The sequence below is a fragment of the Opisthocomus hoazin genome, unplaced genomic scaffold (assembly GCF_030867145.1).
Source record: "Opisthocomus hoazin isolate bOpiHoa1 unplaced genomic scaffold, bOpiHoa1.hap1 HAP1_SCAFFOLD_208, whole genome shotgun sequence".
NCBI lineage: Eukaryota > Metazoa > Chordata > Aves > Opisthocomiformes > Opisthocomidae > Opisthocomus > Opisthocomus hoazin.
This window is the reverse complement of record NW_027449061.1, coordinates 1-17,565: the sequence shown is the minus strand read 5'-3', so window position 1 is coordinate 17,565 and position 17,565 is coordinate 1. Positions and strand designations below refer to the sequence as shown.

The following is a 17,565-nucleotide window of genomic DNA, read 5'->3' as shown; positions in this document are numbered from 1 at the left end:
GCGGCGCCGGGGCGATCTCTGCTCCTGGCTCCAAAAGGGGGAGACGACCTCGTCTCGTGTCGCACCCCTGAAGACGCTTTGGCTCCGCTTCCCGCCTCGAAAGAGCTTCAAGTCCTTGCGTGGCCTGAAAACTCCTTTGAGATACAGAAGTGTGTTTTTTGGAATTAGTGAAAAATGGTACCTGCCAGGCGCGCGGGCGGGCAGGGGACGCCGTCCCCCCTGCAGGGAAGCTGCTGGCAGAGGAACGCTTCCCAGCGTATATTGAAGGAATTATGATACAAATATATTTATGGTGAGAATTCAGACCGCTGCGGTTTTCTTCTGCTTTGAAATACAGCTTTTGAAAATTAATTATTTTGAAGATTCAGGCTCCGGGTCTCGCCGTCCGTTAATTAGCGACAACGGACCCGACGCACCTCAGCACCGCGGAAACAGAACTCGGAATGTTCCCGGCCTGACGACGGGGCGGAAATCCAGGCAGCTTTTAATTCCCAAATCCCCCCGGGCTCCGTTAGGGGAGCGGAAAGCGAAGGATGGGTGAGAAACTTGAGGAATTTTGTCGTTTTTTGGCTGGTTTCGTGGTGCTGAGCCGGGCTTTCTCGCCCTTCGGAGCTGCATCGCGAGCCCGGCGCTGACGCCCCGAAACGCTGGAGAAATCAAACCGCGGGGTCTCGTCGTGTCCCGGACGCGGAGCGGCGTGCGCTCGGCGGGTCACGGCCCGCTCCGGAGCGATCAGCTGGACTCCCCTGCCGTGTTTAGCCGATTCGTTTGCAGCTCCTGAAAATAATTAGCGGCCCGTGGGCCGCCGCTGGAGCCGGGTTGTTCCAGCCGTGAACTTCAGCCCGGGAGAGGGGTCTGGACCCTGCAGTGAGTTTCCCCCCTTGTTTTTTGATTTCTTTACAGTCTTCTGAGTTTTTATTTATTAAAACTAGCTGGCTAGTTTGTTGGTTTTTTTTTTCACTCTCCTCGATTTTTATTCGCGGAGTCTCGTCAGGGAGCTGCACAGCCCTGCGTTTCCAAACCCTGCCCGGACCACAGGCCTGAGGAAAAGAGGGGAAACACCAGGAAACCCCCCCAAACTCCCCTCTTTCCCAGCCCGTGGCGTAAGGAGGGCTTTGCGAGGAGGTGGCCCGGCACCAGATCCCCGGTTATCGGTGGAATATCGGTCACCGGTCCCTCTCGGCGGGGTGAAAATTCACCGAAAACCTGCCGGTTTGGGTTCCTGAGTGAAGCGTGACCCCGGTTGTGTGATGCTGGAAGGCAAAGCAAGTCTGCTGCTGGCCCAGAACTGGGAGGAGTGGTGGATCCACCAGTAACGCTGCGCTGGATCCAGCGAGCCCTGGCCAGGCTGCAAAGTTGGGCGCAGGGGAACCTGATGAGGTTCAACCAGGGCAAGGGCAGGGTCCTGCCCCTGGGGAGGAACAACCCCAGGCACCAGGACAGGCTGGGGGGGACCTGCTGGGAGCAGCTCTGCGGAGAGGGACTGGGAGTGCTGGGGGACGACAGGGTGACCATGAGCCAGCAGCGTGCCCTGGGTGCCCAGAAGGCCGATGGGATCCTGGGGTGCATGAGGAGGAGTGTGGACAGCAGGGCGAGGGAGGTTCTCCTGCCCCTCTGCTCTGCCCTGGGGGAGGCCCCATCTGCAGTGCTGGGTCCAGTGCTGGGCTCCCCAGTTCCAGAAAGATGAGGAGCTACTGGAGAGAGCCCAGTGCTGGGCTCCCCAGTTCAAGAAAGATGAGGAGCTACTGGAGAGAGTCCAGCGCAGGGCTACGAGGATGAGGAGGGGACTGGAGCATCTCTGCTCCGAGGAGAGGCTGAGGGAGCTGGGCTTGTTCAGCCTGGAGAAGAGAAGGCTGAGAGGGGACCTTCGAAATGCCTCTAAATATCTGCAGGGTGGGGGTCAGGAGGACGGGGCCAGACTCTTCCCAGTGGTGCCCAGCGACGGGACAAGGGGCAACGGGCACAAACTGGAGCAGAGGAAGCTCCAGCTGAACCCGAGGAAGAACTTCTTCCCTCTGAGGGTGCCGGAGCCCTGGCCCAGGCTGCCCAGGGAGGCTGTGGAGTCTCCTTCTCTGGAGATATTCCAGCCCCCCTGGCCGCGGTGCTGTGCCCCCTGCTCTGGGTGACCCTGCTTGGGCAGGGGGCTGGGCTGGGGGACCCCGGAGGTCCCTGCCAACCCCACCGTGCCGGGATGCTGTGAAAATGGCTGTCCCGCAGCTCGGTGCTTCACTCACTCCGTCTGGGCCAGCTCGTACCCGGCTGTCCCCAGCTCCTCGCACTGGTGGGCCCTCCTGTTGCGGTGCCGCTGGTCTGGTCCCCTGTCCCCCACCATCACCAGAACATCATCATCATCATCGCTGGGGGGTGGGGAGGAAAAGCAGAGCGCGGTGTTTGGGATGGAGCGAGCAGCTCCCAGCCCCGCGGCTCCCCCGACGCTAACGTGGTCTCTCTCCGCTCTTCGCAGTTGACATGGATGATGAAGACGGCCGGTGCCTGCTAGATGTAATTTGGTAAGTGACACCGCGCCGGGCGCCGCGGGGCGGGCGGAGGGCTGGGACGGGGCAGGGGGGGGTTCTGCCACCCTCGGTCCCTGGGTGCAGCCGTGTCGGTCACCGGGGCTTCTCCAGCGCCGCGCTGGCTCTCCCGGAGCCGAACCGCGTCCGAGGCGAGCTCCGAAGGGTCTGCGAGCTCTGCAGACCGAGAAATCCTCTCTGGGTTTGCGAGTTCGTGCCCTCCCCTGAAGCTTGGGCAGGAGCTGTAGAGAAATGAGACGAATAAATCCCATTTCTCACCTAGTTTGCCCCAAAACTGCGACTTTTTATTTTTCGCGCCCCGGCCCTTGCTGGCTGTCAGCGGCACCGGGCTGGGGGTGCTCGTTAGCGGCTCGCCCAAACGATTTGGGTTTTGATGAACCCCCTGTCAGCAGCCAACGCCGGCTGATTCTCCCCGGGGGGTTTTATCGTGAAACTTCGGGGATTTGGGGCTTTGCGGAATGCGAGGCGGCGTCAGCGACCCGGGAGAAGAAAACCCACCCCTGGGCACCCCCGTACGCGAGCTGGACGGGCGCAGGTCGTTAACGATCGCGCGGGAGGGCGTCCGGAGTTAACGAGCCCCGCTGACCGCTTTCGTCCGTTGTTTTGCAGCGATCCCCAGGCCTTGAACGATTTCTTGCATGGATCCGAGAAGGTGAGCGACGACGGCTTGCTTCTGCTCGCCAAAAACTCCAGCCCAAACTTCCTTTGGTTTTTTATTTTTCAAAGAAGCGATGAGGCTTTTTTTCCCCGAAAGAAAGAAAACCCCAAGCTCAGGATTCTTGGGTTTTTTTTAGGTTTTAGGGTTTTTTTCGGAGCCCGGGCGGCTCTCGCAGCGGCAGCTCCCGCCGCTGCCCGCGCGGAGCAGCCGGCCGGGGTTTTTGGGGCACTTTGAGCCGATTTGGGGTGCCTGCCGGCAGGAGACGGGGACGGGGAGGGCCGCTGCCGCGCCGGAGCTCAGCGCTACCCATCAGCAGCCACCCTCCCATTTTTTATTTTTTTTTCCCCATTCTTTTTTCTTTTTTTCCATACGATATCTAAAGAAAGTAAACGGAATCTTTTTAATTACAGATTGACAGTGATGATCTCCTGGACAACACAGGAGATGCAGCCAGTGCCTTTTTTGAAGGTGCTGGGGTATGTATTTTTTTTAATTTATCCTCGGGGAGCATCAGCTTAGAAACCTTTCCTTGGTTTTCTTTTTTATTCCCCCTCCTTTTTTTTTTGGTTTCGCAGGTTTGGTTTTTTTTCAGGTTTGTTTCTCTAGCGAAAGAGGCAGGATTTGAGGATTATCCCCCAAAATTCGTAGAGAAATAGCTCCGCCACTTTCCCCGCACACGGGGCGGGGGGAGACCGGTTGGGATGCAGAGCCTGCTTCCAGCCTGGGAAAAGCTCGGAGGGTACGAAACCGGGGAGGAGGAGGAGGAGGAGGAGCAAGGCTTAGCCACGCTCTCGCCCCGCAGAGGCGGCAGGGATCGTCTGGGGGGGGGGAAAGCTGGCAAGGAAAATAAATCCCCTTCCTCCGCGTTCCCCCCCGAGCGCGGAGCGCAGGCGGCTGCGAGGGTGCCATGTGCGCAAGCAGATTCTGAAAATCCTTTTTTTTTTTAATTTTATTTTTCCTTTTCCCCCCGAGAGCATGGGTTACTGCATGGATACCATTCAAGCATGAAGGTCTATTTTTTAATTTTTTCTCTCTTTTTTTTCTATATTTCCAGTTACATTGTAGTAAGTCTTCATTTTTTTTGTGTGTTTGTGTTTTGTTTTGGGTTTTTTTTTCCCCTTCCGTTGCGCTTTATTTTTTTATCACCAAGCCTTTAGGTAGAGCTGCCGACGCTTTAGAACCGAGAGGGTTTCCCTAGCAGTCGAGGTTTGCTTCCCTTTTGGATTTTTTTCCTTTTTTTAATTTGATTTTTCTCCCCGTTTCCTAGTTAGGCCTACGTCTCGCAAACCTTGGCGGCGCGGAGCCGGCGGGGCCCGAGCCTGGGCTGCTTTCCCCTTCCCCTCGCCGTTCCCGCCGGCGCCGAGCTCTCTCGCGAGAGAAGGGCCGGGTTGGCCTGGAGTTTTCAGGCTCCTTTCCAGAACGCGAAATTTCCGCTTCCCGTCCCGACGGCAGCGTGGTTTTTTAAAGAGCGAGAAGGGCGAGGGCCGGATTCTGAGCTCCTATCGAAATGGTTTCATGGATGAAAGCTTAAAGCGTGAACCATCCCGGGGCCGCCGTTGGCCCTGCCCTCGGCCCCCTCCCTCGCTCGGAGGTGGGTGGCTCGAGGTCCGCCTCGCCTGCCCCGCAAACGATGCCGCGCGTTCGTTTGGGCTCTCCCGGGCAGCGTGGCCCCGCTCCGCTCCGGGGCAGCCCGCGGAAGCTGCGGGGCCGTTGGCTTGGAGCCCTCTCCCGCCGTGCTCGAGCTCAATGCCTTCTTCTCCCTTCTCCCCTCTGACCGGCCGTCGCCCAGCTGCACGTCCAGGAGCCCTCCGGCAACCATCTGAGCACCGAGCAGAGCCAGCCCACCACCAGCGTGGACCTCGACTTCCTCGAAGATGACATCCTGGGCTCGCCGTCCGGCAGCGGGGCCAACCTGCCCAACTCAGACCAGCCCTGCGACATCCTCCAGCAGAGCCTGCAAGAGGCCAACATCACGGAGCAGACGCTGGAGGCGGAGGCCGAGCTGGACCTGGGCTCCTTCCAGCTGCCCACCCTGCAGCCGGTGGTGCAGACGGCCTCCGACGGCACCCCGCAGATCTTCTCCGGCGGGGCCGACCTCATCGGGCTGCAGCAACCCACCGTCCTGACCCACCAAGCCCTGGTGCAGCAGTCGGTCGGGGCGGACGTCGTCAACAAGGCCATCAGCGTCCAGCCTTTCCTTCAGCAGGTCGGCCTGGGCAACGTCACCATCCAGCCCATCTCCAACCTCCAGGGCCTGCCCAACGGTAGCCCCAGCGGGGCGCTGGGGATCGGGCCCATCCAGGTGGTGGGGCAGCAAGTGATGGCCATCAACCAGCCGGCGCAGCAGATCATCGCCAAGCAGGTCCAGCCCTCCCAAGTGGCCACCATGCCCGTCGGCAGCTACATCACGCAGACGGCGCCCGAGCAGCAGCAGGTCACCCTGGCCTCGACGGGGGTCTCGCCGCAGAGCGCCGGGCTCGTCATCCAGAAGAACCTACCGACGGTGGCCACCACGACGCTGAACGGGAACTCCATGTTCGGGAGCGTGTCCGGCACTCAAGGCTCCCAGCCGCTCACCGTCACCTCCAACCTCAGCAGCCCCTTGGTGCAGGCCCAAAACGTCATCATTCACAGGACGCCCACCCCCATCCAGCCCAAACCCGCCGGCGTCCTCCAGCAGAAGCTCTACCAGATCACCCCCAAGCCCTTCGGCTCCAACAACACCACGTTGACCATCCAGAACGAAGCCGCCCTGCAGCAGCAGAAGGCCCAGCAGAACCTGACCTTCATGGCCGGCAAACCCGGGCAGAACGTGGTGCTCTCGGGCTTCCCCCAGGGGCTCCCGGCCAACGTCTTCAAGCAGCCGCCGCCGCAGCAGCAGGCCCTCAGCAAGCCCATGAGCGTCCACCTGCTGAACCAGGGCAGCAGCATCGTCATCCCGGCCCAGCACGTCCCTCAGGCCATGCTGCAGGGCCAGAACCAGTTCCTGCTCCCCGGGCAGCTGGCGGGCGCCTCGGCCGTGCAGATCCCTCAGCAGCTCTCGGCCTTGCAGGCCAACATGGGGGGCCAGATCCTGACCACCTCGCACCCCGGCGGGCAAGCCCACATCATAACTAGCCAAGGGCCGGGCGGGCAGCTGATCACCAACCAAGCCTTGCCGGCGCAGATCCTCACCAACCAGAACATCGCCAGCCAGCTGAACCTGGGCCAGGTGCTCACCTCGCAGAACGCCCACGGCACCGCTCACATCCTCTCAGCCCCCATCCAGCTCCAGCCTGGCCAGGTGGGTCAGCCGGCTCTCTTCCAGATGCCCGTTTCGCTGGCGGGCAGCTTGACCACGCAGAGCCAACCCTCGGTGGCCGCTTCGCTGGGCCAACCGGGCCAACCGGTGATCCAAGGGGTGACGCTGCCCAACCAGGTGGCCATGCTCAACGCCACCGAGAGCCTCGGTCAAACCGTGAGCATCCAAGCTTCCGCCGCCACCAGCAGCCAGAGCCCCGGCCTGGTCCAACCGCAGCCGGCCTCGGCCGCCGGCCTGCTCCCCGCCGCCGACCAGTCCTCCATCCTCACCGTCCAAACCGCCTCCCAGCCGCCCGCGCCCATCCAGCTCAACGTGCCGCCGCCGCCGCCCGCCCAGCAGCCCGTCGCTTCCCAGCCCAGCCCCAGCTTGGCCTCCAGCCCGGAGAAGATCATCCTGGGGCAGGCAGCCGCCGGAGCCGTCATCAACCAGGACTCCATGCAGATGTTCCTGCAGCAGGCAAGTCGAGCCCCTCGCCGGGGAGGGGGTGGCCGCCGTCTTGGCAGCCCGCTGGGTGCTGGGAGAGCGACGCCGGGCTCCGAGAGCCCCTGCTTGACGTGCTACAAGCGCTCCTGCGTGGTCTTAATCCTTTAAGCGTCGTCGTCCCGCCGTGGGGCGGTTCCCTCCCTCGGTAGGAGTTGCCGGGAGCGGCGAGCGGCGCTCAGGGCCGCGCTGAGCGTAGGCGTCCTGGTTTTGGTTAAAAAAGAACCGGTTCTTTTTTAGTGAAACTTCTTTACGGCGAAGTTCTTGGAAGTATCTGATGGTAGGCGAGTGCCTCCGCCTTGCCTTTGGAAGGAGGAGCTGGTGGTGGGTCCACCCAGGTCACTGGTGATGGTTCCACCCAGGTCGCTGGTGACAGGTCCACCCAGGTCGCTGGTGACAGGTCCACCCAGGTCGCTGGTGATGGGTCCATCCAGGTCGCTGGTGACGGGTCCATCCAGGTCTCTGGTGACGGGTCCATCCAGGTCACTGGTGACGGGTCCATCCAGGTCGCTGGTGATGGGTCCATCCAGGTCTCTGGTGACGGGTCCATCCAGGTCGCTGGTGATGGGTCCACCCAGGTCGCTGGTGATGGGTCCATCCAGGTCTCTGGTGACGGGTCCATCCAGGTCGCTGGTGACGGGTCCATCCAGGTCGCTGGTGACGGGTCCACCCAGGTCTCTGGTGACGGGTCCATCCAGGTCGCTGGTGACGGGTCCATCCAGGTCGCTGGTGACGGGTCCATCCAGGTCTCTGGTGACGGGTCCACCCAGGTCGCTGGTGATGGGTCCATCCAGGTCGCTGGTGGTGGGTCCACCCAGGTCTCTGGTGGTGGGTCCACCCAGGTCTCTGGTGATGGGTCCACCCAGGTCACCGAAGCCACCGAAGCTGGGTTTTCTGTCTTCGTTAGCTCCAGTCAGGCCGTTGGGATCAGTTGGGCAGCGCTGGAAGCGACGGCGTCTCGTCGTCCGGCGGTGCCGGGCCGGCTGCGGACGCCTCCCCTGGTCTGTGCTGGAGAGGGGTTCGGTGGCGGGTCGGACGCCGTGGTGGGTTTTATTTGTCGTGAGCTCAGAAAGGTGGGTGCTGGTCCGTAACCCACCCAAGTCCCTGGATCACCAGAGAAAGGAATGGGAGGAGACCGAGCGCTTTCTGTTATTTTATTATTATTATCATCATTATTTTATTACTATAATTATTATTTCAATAGTGAGAAGCCTTCACATTCCCATTGGAACCTCTCTTGCCGTAGCCGGCAGCGCAGATGCGTCCTTCTAGGTCTTGGAGCTTGACGTTGACGGGCACCTCCCGGCGTTTCAGCGTAATTAAAGCCAGGCGTCTGCCCGTCGCTAACGAGTTCCGCTTCCAGCCATCGCCGGGGGGGCTGAAGAAGCTCGCAGCCCCCGCGAGACGCGGAAAACCCTTCCCAGAAATAGCGAGGACCCTCCGTGCCGGCGGGAGAGGCCGATGCGGGGGGCTTGGCACGCGCGCCGCGTCCCGGCCTTGGCCTCTCTCTGCCGTTCGGCGCCGGCCGAGGTGCCAGGCCGGGCGCGAACGCTTGCTCGGCGCTGGGGGGGGGTCCTCCTGCGTCCCCAAAACCTGCACCGCCGCCGGGTAGCGTTACCGTGGTCGGACGCGACGCGTCCGGCTGCCTCCCCCGAGCAAAATCCCTCTCCCAGCTCCAGAGAGCTCTACCCCTCGCCGGCCGTGCCGGCGCCGCGGCCGGAGCGAGAGCGGCCGCGCTCTGGGGCCGCCGCCGGTGCCGGGAGGAGCGTGGGGTTGGACCCGCACGCCTCGCCGCTGCCGAACGTGCCCCGGGCGCGTCGCCGCGCGCGGGAAACCGAGCTGCCGGCGGGAAAACCCGCGGCAGACGTCTCCCGGCGTTTTTATTTTTCACCTCCGAAGCCGCCACGCTCTCCCTCCGGCCCGGTTTCCCCGGCGGGATCTGCTCGGGGGGTGGTGGGAGCCTGGGGGTTTTGTTTTCGAGGCGAAGCAGCCAGGTTTGCTCCGCTCCCCTCGGCGGAAGGGAGAGGGGAGAGGTGCCCCGAGCCCGGCGGGATGCTCCCGGCGCCGGGATTAATTGGGCTCCGGTAATTTATCGCTCGGCGAAGGCGAGCTGCCGGGCTGGCCGTTGGCAGGGCAGCGGGGTTGAGCCCTTACACCCCAAACCCGCAGCTGACAGCCATGGCCCAAGTCGGGGGGCTGCGGGGGTCCCCTCCCTCCCCCGCTGTCCGTCCCTCTGTCCGTCCGTCCGCTCTCCCAGCTCCGGCTGCTCCCGCTCGCTTGCCTGCAGGCCCTCACTAACCCTGAAAGCTGCTGCCGCCCCGCGTTGCTTCTCCTCCTCCTCCTCCTTCACGCTCGCACGCCGCTGTCCGCTGCATTTTGGTCCCTCCCAGGCGTTTTATTTCTCTTTTTTCCCCCAATTCTGCACCTTTCCGGGAGTTACGAAGCGCTACGATCGCTGTTAAGCAGAAGGGCGATTCAGAGGCGGAGGGAGGGCGCAGCTCCCGGGGCGAATCTCTCCCCAGAAATTGAAATAGCGGGGCACTTCCAGCGGCGAGGGTCGTTAGGGCCGTCCTCGTTAGCCCCCGGCCGGCTCCGGGGAGCCGATGGCCGCCGGGCCCCTTCCCCGGGGGAGCAGCAGCCTCAGCGTTGCACCGGCTGCGGTGGGAAGAGAAGGTGGGATACGGCCAAGCGTCCCTGCAGCCGCTCCCGAGGGCAGGGCTAAGGGTGGTTTTGGGGAAGAAAAGTAGAAAACGCTTCTTCCCTGGCCTGGGGGGGGGAGGCTGGGGGTCCCCGCTTCGGCAGACACGGCCGCGGCGCGGAGCTGCTTTCGGCAGCGCCAGCCAAGCCGGGCTCGATGCCCTTCTGCCATTTTACCTTGTCCTGACCCCCCAAAAACGCTGCGAAAGCAACGCTCGGGGCCGGGGAGGTCCGATCCCCGCCCCTGGCACCCCCAGCACCGACACCCAGGCCACGTAGGGAGGGTGCTAGGGCAGAGCAGGCCGAGGGCTGGAGCTCGTTGTCCCGGGGCTTCGTTAGGGCAGGAGGCAGGGACGCGCCGCGAGCCGCTTTCAGAGCGGTGCGTGCTCTTCGTCGTCCCGCGGGTGCTTTCGAGGGCAGGGCTCCTTCCTGAGCTTCGACTAACTTCTTCCTCTTTCCTTCTCTGTTTCAGTTACCCGCAGGGCAGCAGAAGCTCCCTGGAGCCTCCCCGTCCCCTTCGCTACCTCATCCTCCCCTGGGGGAGAGCCCGCAGCTCCCGGCCGCCCACCTCTCCCAAATGCAGTCCCCGCACCCCTCCCGGCCCCCCTCCCAGCCCCAGCCCCTCTCCCGGCCCCCCTCCCGGCCCCACTCGCGTCCTCCGTCCCAGCCGCAGACCCTCTCCCGGCCCCCCTCGGAGCCGCTCTCCCGCTCCTGCACCCCGCAGGCCCCCGTGCCCGGACTCTACGTCATCCAGAACCAGCTGGCCTCGTCCCCCCTGGGCGGGGGGCAGCACCCCCTGCGCCCCCCCTCCCAGCCCCCCTTCCAGCCGCCCTCGGCGCAGGCCGAAGCCGCCCCGCCGCCGGCGCAGCTCCAGGTCCAGCTCCCGGCGCCGACGGAGCTCCAGCACGCCCACTCCCCCCACTTCCAGCTCCAGTTCCCAACCCAGGGTCAGATCAAACCTCCCACTCCCACCCACGCTCTCCACCTAACCGCGGAGCAGCCGAGGAGCTTCCCGATGATCCCGAGCCAATTCCAAACCCTCCCGGCCATCCCCAATCCCACTCCTCAGCAGAAGCAAATACTGGACAGGTTCCAGCAGGTAAATGAGCAGCGTCGAGGGCCTGACGCCGGGCGGCGTGGCAAAACGTGGCCGCCGGCCTCCCGGCGTCGGGGAGCCGAGGGATTAACGGAAAAATCGGGAGCCGAACCCGGCTGGTTCCTCCCGGGGGTGGTGGGGGTTTTGCCGTAGGGCTGAACCGGGCGCCGCGTCCTCGGCGTCGTTGGAGGGGGGGTTTTGGGGTGCCCGGGGCGGGGGTTACGCCTGGCTCTGCCGCCTGTCGTCGCGGGAATGCACGCGCGGAGCTGAGCGTCTTCCGCGAGCGCCGCTCGCGTGTTGGTGAACGAGGCGAGGAGGAGGCGTTCGCCGCGGCGGGGGTGAAAGCGCGCCCCGTTCCGCGGTGACCAGCACCCCCGAGACCCGGCCGGGCCGGGGCCGCGTCCCGCCGGAGCTCGTGGTCTGGGGGCTGCGGGGCGCCCGGGGGGAAGCGCAGGGAATCCGCGATGCCTCGCTGGTGGAGGGGACGTCGGGGTCTTCCCGGCCGAGTACCAAAAAAAAATGGCTTCTAAAATTAAACCGCCGCTGTTTATTTTATATTTGCTTCGGTGGGGGGGGAGAGGAGAGAGAGGAGAGGAACGGGGTGGGAAGGGCAGCGCTTGAGCTCGGTTTTATTGAGCTGCGCGTTAGCTTCGAGCCAGCCCCCCCTCCGAGGACCCCACGGGCTTCCTGCGAGCGCGTGGGGCCCGTTGCCGCGGTTTGGGCCCGGGGCTGGACGGGGGCAGCTCGGCCGGCGCCCCGCCGGCGCTGCTCTGCGTCGGTCTCCCAGCGCCGGCGCAGCGAGCGGTCCCCTCCCTCCCGCAGCGCTCGCGCCGAATCGGTGCGACTCGCGGACTCAGAAGCCGTGGATTCCGGGCGCTTTTTCACCTCCTGGGTTTGTTTGTTTTTTTTTTTCTCTGTTTTTATCCCTTGCAGGTGCCGCAGGGGATCATCCTGCAAACGAAGCAGCAGCCTCCCACCAGCCAGACTTCCCCCGCGCTCGGCCAGTTCAGCAGCCCGTCCTCCTCCGTCCTGGTGAGCGGCCAGGGCCAGCCGGCAACGCCGACGCCGGCACCGGCACACAGCCACGCGCCCGCCGCCCTCCCGCCTTCCACCGCAGGTTCGTGACGTTGACTTCGGCTCCCGGGCGGGGAAAAACACGGGAGGGCGTCCTAAAGCGCGAGTGTCCCGGCACACGGGCGGCCCGAAACACAGGGAGGGCACCCAGGCATCCCGAACCGTGGGCGTTCTGGCACGTGGGCATCCCAAACCACGAGTGTCGTGGCACATGGGTGTCCCAGAGCATGAGTGTCGTGGCACAGGGGCATCCCAAACCACGAGCGTCCCGGCACACAGGCATCCTGGCACACAGGCATCCCAAACCATGAGTGTCGTGGCACAGGGGCGTCCCAAACCACGAGTGTCGTGGCACAGGGGCGTCCCAAACCACGAGTGTCGTGGCACAGGGGCATCCCAAACCATGAGTGTCGTGGCACAGGGGCGTCCCAGGCCACGAGCATCCTGGCACACCGGCATCCCAGACCACAAGCATCCCAAAGCACGAGTGTCATGGCACATGGTATCCAGGCATCCCAAACCACGAGCATCCCAAAGCACAAAAAAAAAGACCACGGGCATCCCAAACCATGAGCGTCCAGACCATGAGCATCCCAAAACACAAGCGTGCTGGCACACGGGCGTCCCACACCACGAGCATCCGGGCACCCCACACCGCAAGCATCCCAGACCACGAGCATCTGGGCACGCAGACGTCCCGGCACACGGGCACCCCACACCATGAGTATCCAGGCACACGGATGTCCCGGCACACGGGCACCCCACACCACGAGCACCCCACACCATGAGCATCCGGGCACACGGATGTCCCGGCACACGGGCACCCCACACCACGAGCACCCCACACCACGAGCACCCCACACCACGAGCATCCTGGCACACAGGCACCCCACACCACGAGCTTTCATTCACACGGATGTCCCAGCACACAAGCACCCCACACCACGAGCACCCCACACCACGAGCATCCCGGCACACGGACGTCCCAGCACACAAGCACCCCACACCATGAGCACACCACACCATGAGCACCCCACACCACGAGCACCCCACACCACAAGCACCCCACACCACGAGCACCCCACACCACGAGCACCCCACACCACGAGCATCCTGGCACACGGACGTCCCAGCACACGGGCACCCCACACCACGAGCACCCCACACCACGAGCACCCCACACCACGAGCATCCGGGCACACGGACGTCCCGGCACACGGGCACCCCACACCACGAGCACCCCACACCACGAGCATCCGGGCACACGGACGTCCTGGCACACGGACACCCCACACCACGAGCACCCCACACCACGAGCACCCCACACCACGAGCATCCGGGCACACGGACGTCCCGGCACACGGGCACCCCACACCATGAGCACCCCACACCACGAGCACCCCACACCACGAGCACCCCACACCACAAGCACCCCACACCACGAGCTTCCGGGCACACAGACGTCCTGGCACACGGGCACCCCACACCACGAGCACCCCACACCACGAGCTTCCGGGCACACGGACGTCCCAGCACACAAGCACCCCACACCACGAGCACCCCACACCACGAGCATCCCACACCACGAGCATCCTGGCACACGGGCATCTCACACCACGAGCATCCGGGCAGATGGATGCCCCGGCACACGGGCATCCCACACCACAAGCACCCCACACCACGAGCACCCCACACCACGAGCACCCCACACCACGAGCATCCTGGCACACGGACGTCCCAGCACACGGGCACCCCACACCACGAGCACCCCACACCACGAGCATCCTGGCACACGGACGTCCCGGCACACGGGCACCCCACACCACGAGCACCCCACACCACGAGCACCGCGGCACAGAAGCGTCGCTGTGCACGAGCATCACGTCGCCCTCGCTTAGGGAAAGCGGAGCTGCCGAAGCGATGCTTCGCCTGCGAGAAAAGGGTGGTGGTTTCTCTTCACGCTTGGTTTATTTTTTTTGGTAAAGCTCGGTCCTTGGGGATGAAATGTGCCAGGGGAACCCAGGCCCTCGTTATTTATTATCCAAGGCTCGAACTTTGACGTGAAGCCCCCATTCTGTTTCACGTTGGCTAGGTATTACCGCCCCGGTTCCTGCAGAGAGCAAGACCTTCTCCAGCGTCCCCGCGCCGCTCGCTGCCGGGAAAGGCGCCGCGGCCCAGGGGAAGGGAGGAACGCCGCTCGCCATTCAGCAGCCCGTTCAGGTGAGGAGGAAGCGTTTTGTGTGGGTTTCTGTCCTGTTTCGAAGTTTTCCACCTTGAGAGTAAACGAATCCGCCAGCGTTCTCCTCCGTTTTATCAAAAAGGCAGAGCTGATTTCCGAAAAGCATTTCTTTCCAGAAAATTTTCCACTTTTAAAGCGCTGTGAACCTCGAGAGATGATACGAAATCAACCGTTCCCACCACTGTTAGTGAGGCTTTTGGGGAGGGGGGGGGGGGCTTTGTTGTTCCCCCTCTTTAGGAGAATCAGTTGCTTAGCGATGATTTAACGAGCGGTCAGGGCTGTTAATGTAGATTTTTGGAAGTCCAAACGAGAATAATTCTGGTTTGATGCCAAAATACCTCTTAGGCTTGGGTAGCCTGCGAGCTCTTCCACCGCCGAGCGTCGCCTTGGCAGGCGCGTGCCGGCGGTTGATCCTGGCCTGGGGAAATCACGCCGGGGCTCGCAACAGCGCGGTTTTCGTGTCGCTTCTCCCGCAGACCAAGCCTGGCGTGATCAGCTCCGTCTCGGGCCTCAGCCTGGCGAAGGGTCCCCTGCAGATCCAGGTCGTCGGGAAGGGTTTGCCGCAGCTCGTGCCCTCGGTCCCCGTGCAGAGCCCGCAGCTGGTGAGCTCGCGCCGGGGCTTGGCGAGGAAGAGCGTGGCGGAGAGCCCTTCCTCGCGGGGACGGGGCGGCGGGGGGCTTTGCCGGTGGGAGAAGCGAGGTGGGCGCGCAGCGTGGGGACTCGGAATGCGCCGGAGGAGAAGCAGAGCAGATTTGGGTCTGTTTGGTCTGTATATATTGGGATGTTTGGTGTCTGTATACCAATTTTTATAGTATTATATATAAATTTTATAGATGTTAGGGCGTGCTTTTATTTATATATAATATAAATAGACCAAAAGCTGTTTGGGCAAAGCGAGGAGAAGCCTTCCTCCGTCCTTGCAATCCGCAGGAAGCCGCGCTTTCTCCTTTTTGCCCAAAATCTAAATCAGTTTGGTACAATCACGGAATGGTTTGGCTTAGAAGGGACTTGTAAAGGCCATCGGGGACGGCTTCAGCTCGAGCAGGGACAGCTTGGACTGGAGCAGGGACAGCTTGGACTGGAGCAGGGACAGCTTGGACTCGATCAGGGACAGCTTCGACTGGAGCAGGGACAGCTTTGACTCGATCAGGGACAGCTTGGACTCGATCGGGGACAGCTTCGACTCGAGCAGGGACAGGTTGGGCTCGATCAGGGACAGCTTGGACTCGAGCAGGGACAGCTTGGACTCGATCAGGGACAGCTTTGACTCGATCAGGGACAGCTTGGACTCGATCAGGGACAGCTTTGACTCGATCAGGGACAGCTTGGACTCGATCAGGGACAGCTTTGACTCGATCAGGGACAGCTTTGACTCGATCGGGGACAGCTTCGACTCGAGCAGGGACAGCTTGGACTCGAGCAGGGACAGCTTGGACTGGAGCAGGGACAGCTTGGACTCGATCAGGGACAGCTTGGACTCGATCAGGGACAGCTTGGACTCGATCAGGGACAGCTTCGACTCGATCAGGGACAGCTTGGACTCGAGCAGGGACAGCTTGGACTCGAGCAGGGACAGCTTGGACTCGATCGGGGACATCATCTTTCTCTTTCTCCCTAGAGCAGCTGCCAGTCTCTGCATTTTCTCTCCTCCACCTCGCTTCCCTCCAAAGAGGACGAATTCCCCTCGCGCGTCTCGGTCCGGCGCGGGCTCGCCCCCCTCCCCGCTCACCCCTGTCCTTTCTTCTCCCACCAGTACGACAGCAAGCTCGGTCTGAAGAAAGCCCCGACACTACAGCCCAGCAAGGAGGCCTGGTGAGTGCACCAGGAGTCAAACCGGCAGGGAACGCCGCGCTGCGGCGGCTCCGCTCGCTGCCGTCGGTATTTCCCCGGCCCCTTTGCCCGCGCGGTGCCGTTAGCGCTGGGGACGGGGAATTCTGCGTGCCAGATCCCTTCGACGGCTCACCCTCTGCGCCCGTTAATGGCCTCAGGTCACGTCAGGGGAGGTTCAGATCGGATATTCGGGAAAAATTCTTTACTGGGAAGAGCGGTGAAGCGTTGGACCTGGCTGCCCCGGGAGGCGGTGGAGTCGCCATCGCTGGAGGGGTTCAAAAGCCGCGTAGACGTGGCGCCTCGGGCCGTGGTTTAGCGGGCAGGGTGGTGATGGGTTGATGGTTGGACTCCTGGATCTTAGAGGTCTTTCCCAACCTTCCCGATTCGATGGTTCTCCTCCCTCGCAGCTTCCTGGAGCAGCTGCACAAGCACCAGGGCGCGGTGCTGCATCCCGACTACAAGAGCTCGTTCCGCTCCTTCGACGACGCCGTGCAGCGGCTCCTGCCCTACCACGTCTACCAGGGGGTGCTGCCCTCCGCGCACGACTACCGCAAAGGTACGGCCTTGCCAGGGCACGCCGCTCCGCGCCCGCGTGGCCGCGGGGGTCCAGCTTGGACAAAACGGAGGTTTTTAGTGGTGAAAAAACGGAGAAAGTCTCTAGGGCTTCACTCTAGAAATCCAAACGGAAATCCCCAGCGTGATCGGTTTGAAGGTCTGCAGGCTTTCTGTCCTGGAACAGGTCAAAGCTCCGTTCAGGTTCTGTCACAGTCACTGCACAGAATCACAGAGTCCCGGCATGGCGGGGTTGGCAGGGACCTCTGGGGTCCCCCAGCCCAGCCCCCTGCCCAAGCAGGGTCACCCAGAGCAGGGGGCACAGCACCGCGGCCAGGGGGGCTGGAATATCTCCAGAGAAGGAGACTCCACAGCCTCCCTGGGCAGCCTGGGCCAGGGCTCCGGCACCCTCAGAGGGAAGAAGTTCTTCCTCGGGTTCAGCTGGAGCTTCCTCTGCCCCAGTTTGTGCCCGTTGCCCCTTGTCCTGTCGCTGGGCACCACTGGGAAGAGTCTGGCCCCATCCTCCTGACCCCCCCCTGCAGAGATTTATCGGCATTTCTAAGGTCCCCTCTCAGCCTTCTCTTCTCCAGGCTGAACAAGCCCAGCTCCCTCAGCCTCTCCTCGGAGCAGAGATGCTCCAGTGCCCTCCTCATCCTCGTAGCCCTGTGCTGGGCTCTCTCCAGTAGCTCCTCATCTTTCTTGAACTGGGGAGCCCAGCACTGGACTCTCTCCAGTAGCTCCTCGTCGTTCTTGAACTGGGGAGCCCAGCACTGGGCTCTCTCCAGTAGCTCCTCATCGTTCTTGAAATGGGGAGCCCAGCACTGGACTCTCTCCAGTAGCTCCTCATCGTTCCTGAACTGGGGAGCCCAGCACTGGGCTCTCTCCAGTAGCTCCTCATCGTTCTTGAACTGGGGAGCCCAGCACTGGACTCTCTCCAGTAGCTCCTCACCGTTCTTGAACTGGGGAGCCCCAAACTGGGCTCTCCCCAGTAGCTCCTCACCGTTCTTGAACTGGGGAGCCCCAAACTGGACTCTCTCCAGTAGCTCCTCATCGTTCTTGAACTGGGGAGCCCAGCACTGGACTCTCTCCATTAGCTCCTCATCG

The 17,565-nt window shown here is 62.9% G+C and overlaps 1 protein-coding gene across 1 annotated transcript in view; it reads left to right on the top strand.

Moving 5' to 3' along the window:
* Positions 1–16,465, top strand: part of LOC142360353 (BRD4-interacting chromatin-remodeling complex-associated protein-like) — a gene marked incomplete at its 3' end in the record, with an annotated part of 34,999 nt that extends 18,534 nt beyond the window's left edge. Inside the window, exons 2-11 of the mRNA XM_075412524.1 lie at positions 2,465–2,510; positions 3,144–3,186; positions 3,603–3,668; positions 4,982–6,949; positions 10,143–10,769; positions 11,700–11,883; positions 13,933–14,060; positions 14,556–14,681; positions 15,833–15,891; positions 16,317–16,465. Coding sequence (XP_075268639.1) covers positions 2,465–2,510; positions 3,144–3,186; positions 3,603–3,668; positions 4,982–6,949; positions 10,143–10,769; positions 11,700–11,883; positions 13,933–14,060; positions 14,556–14,681; positions 15,833–15,891; positions 16,317–16,465 — 3,396 coding nt within the window. The remainder of the gene's footprint in view (positions 1–2,464; positions 2,511–3,143; positions 3,187–3,602; positions 3,669–4,981; positions 6,950–10,142; positions 10,770–11,699; positions 11,884–13,932; positions 14,061–14,555; positions 14,682–15,832; positions 15,892–16,316) is intronic.
* Between the last annotated feature and the right edge of the window lie 1,100 nt (positions 16,466–17,565).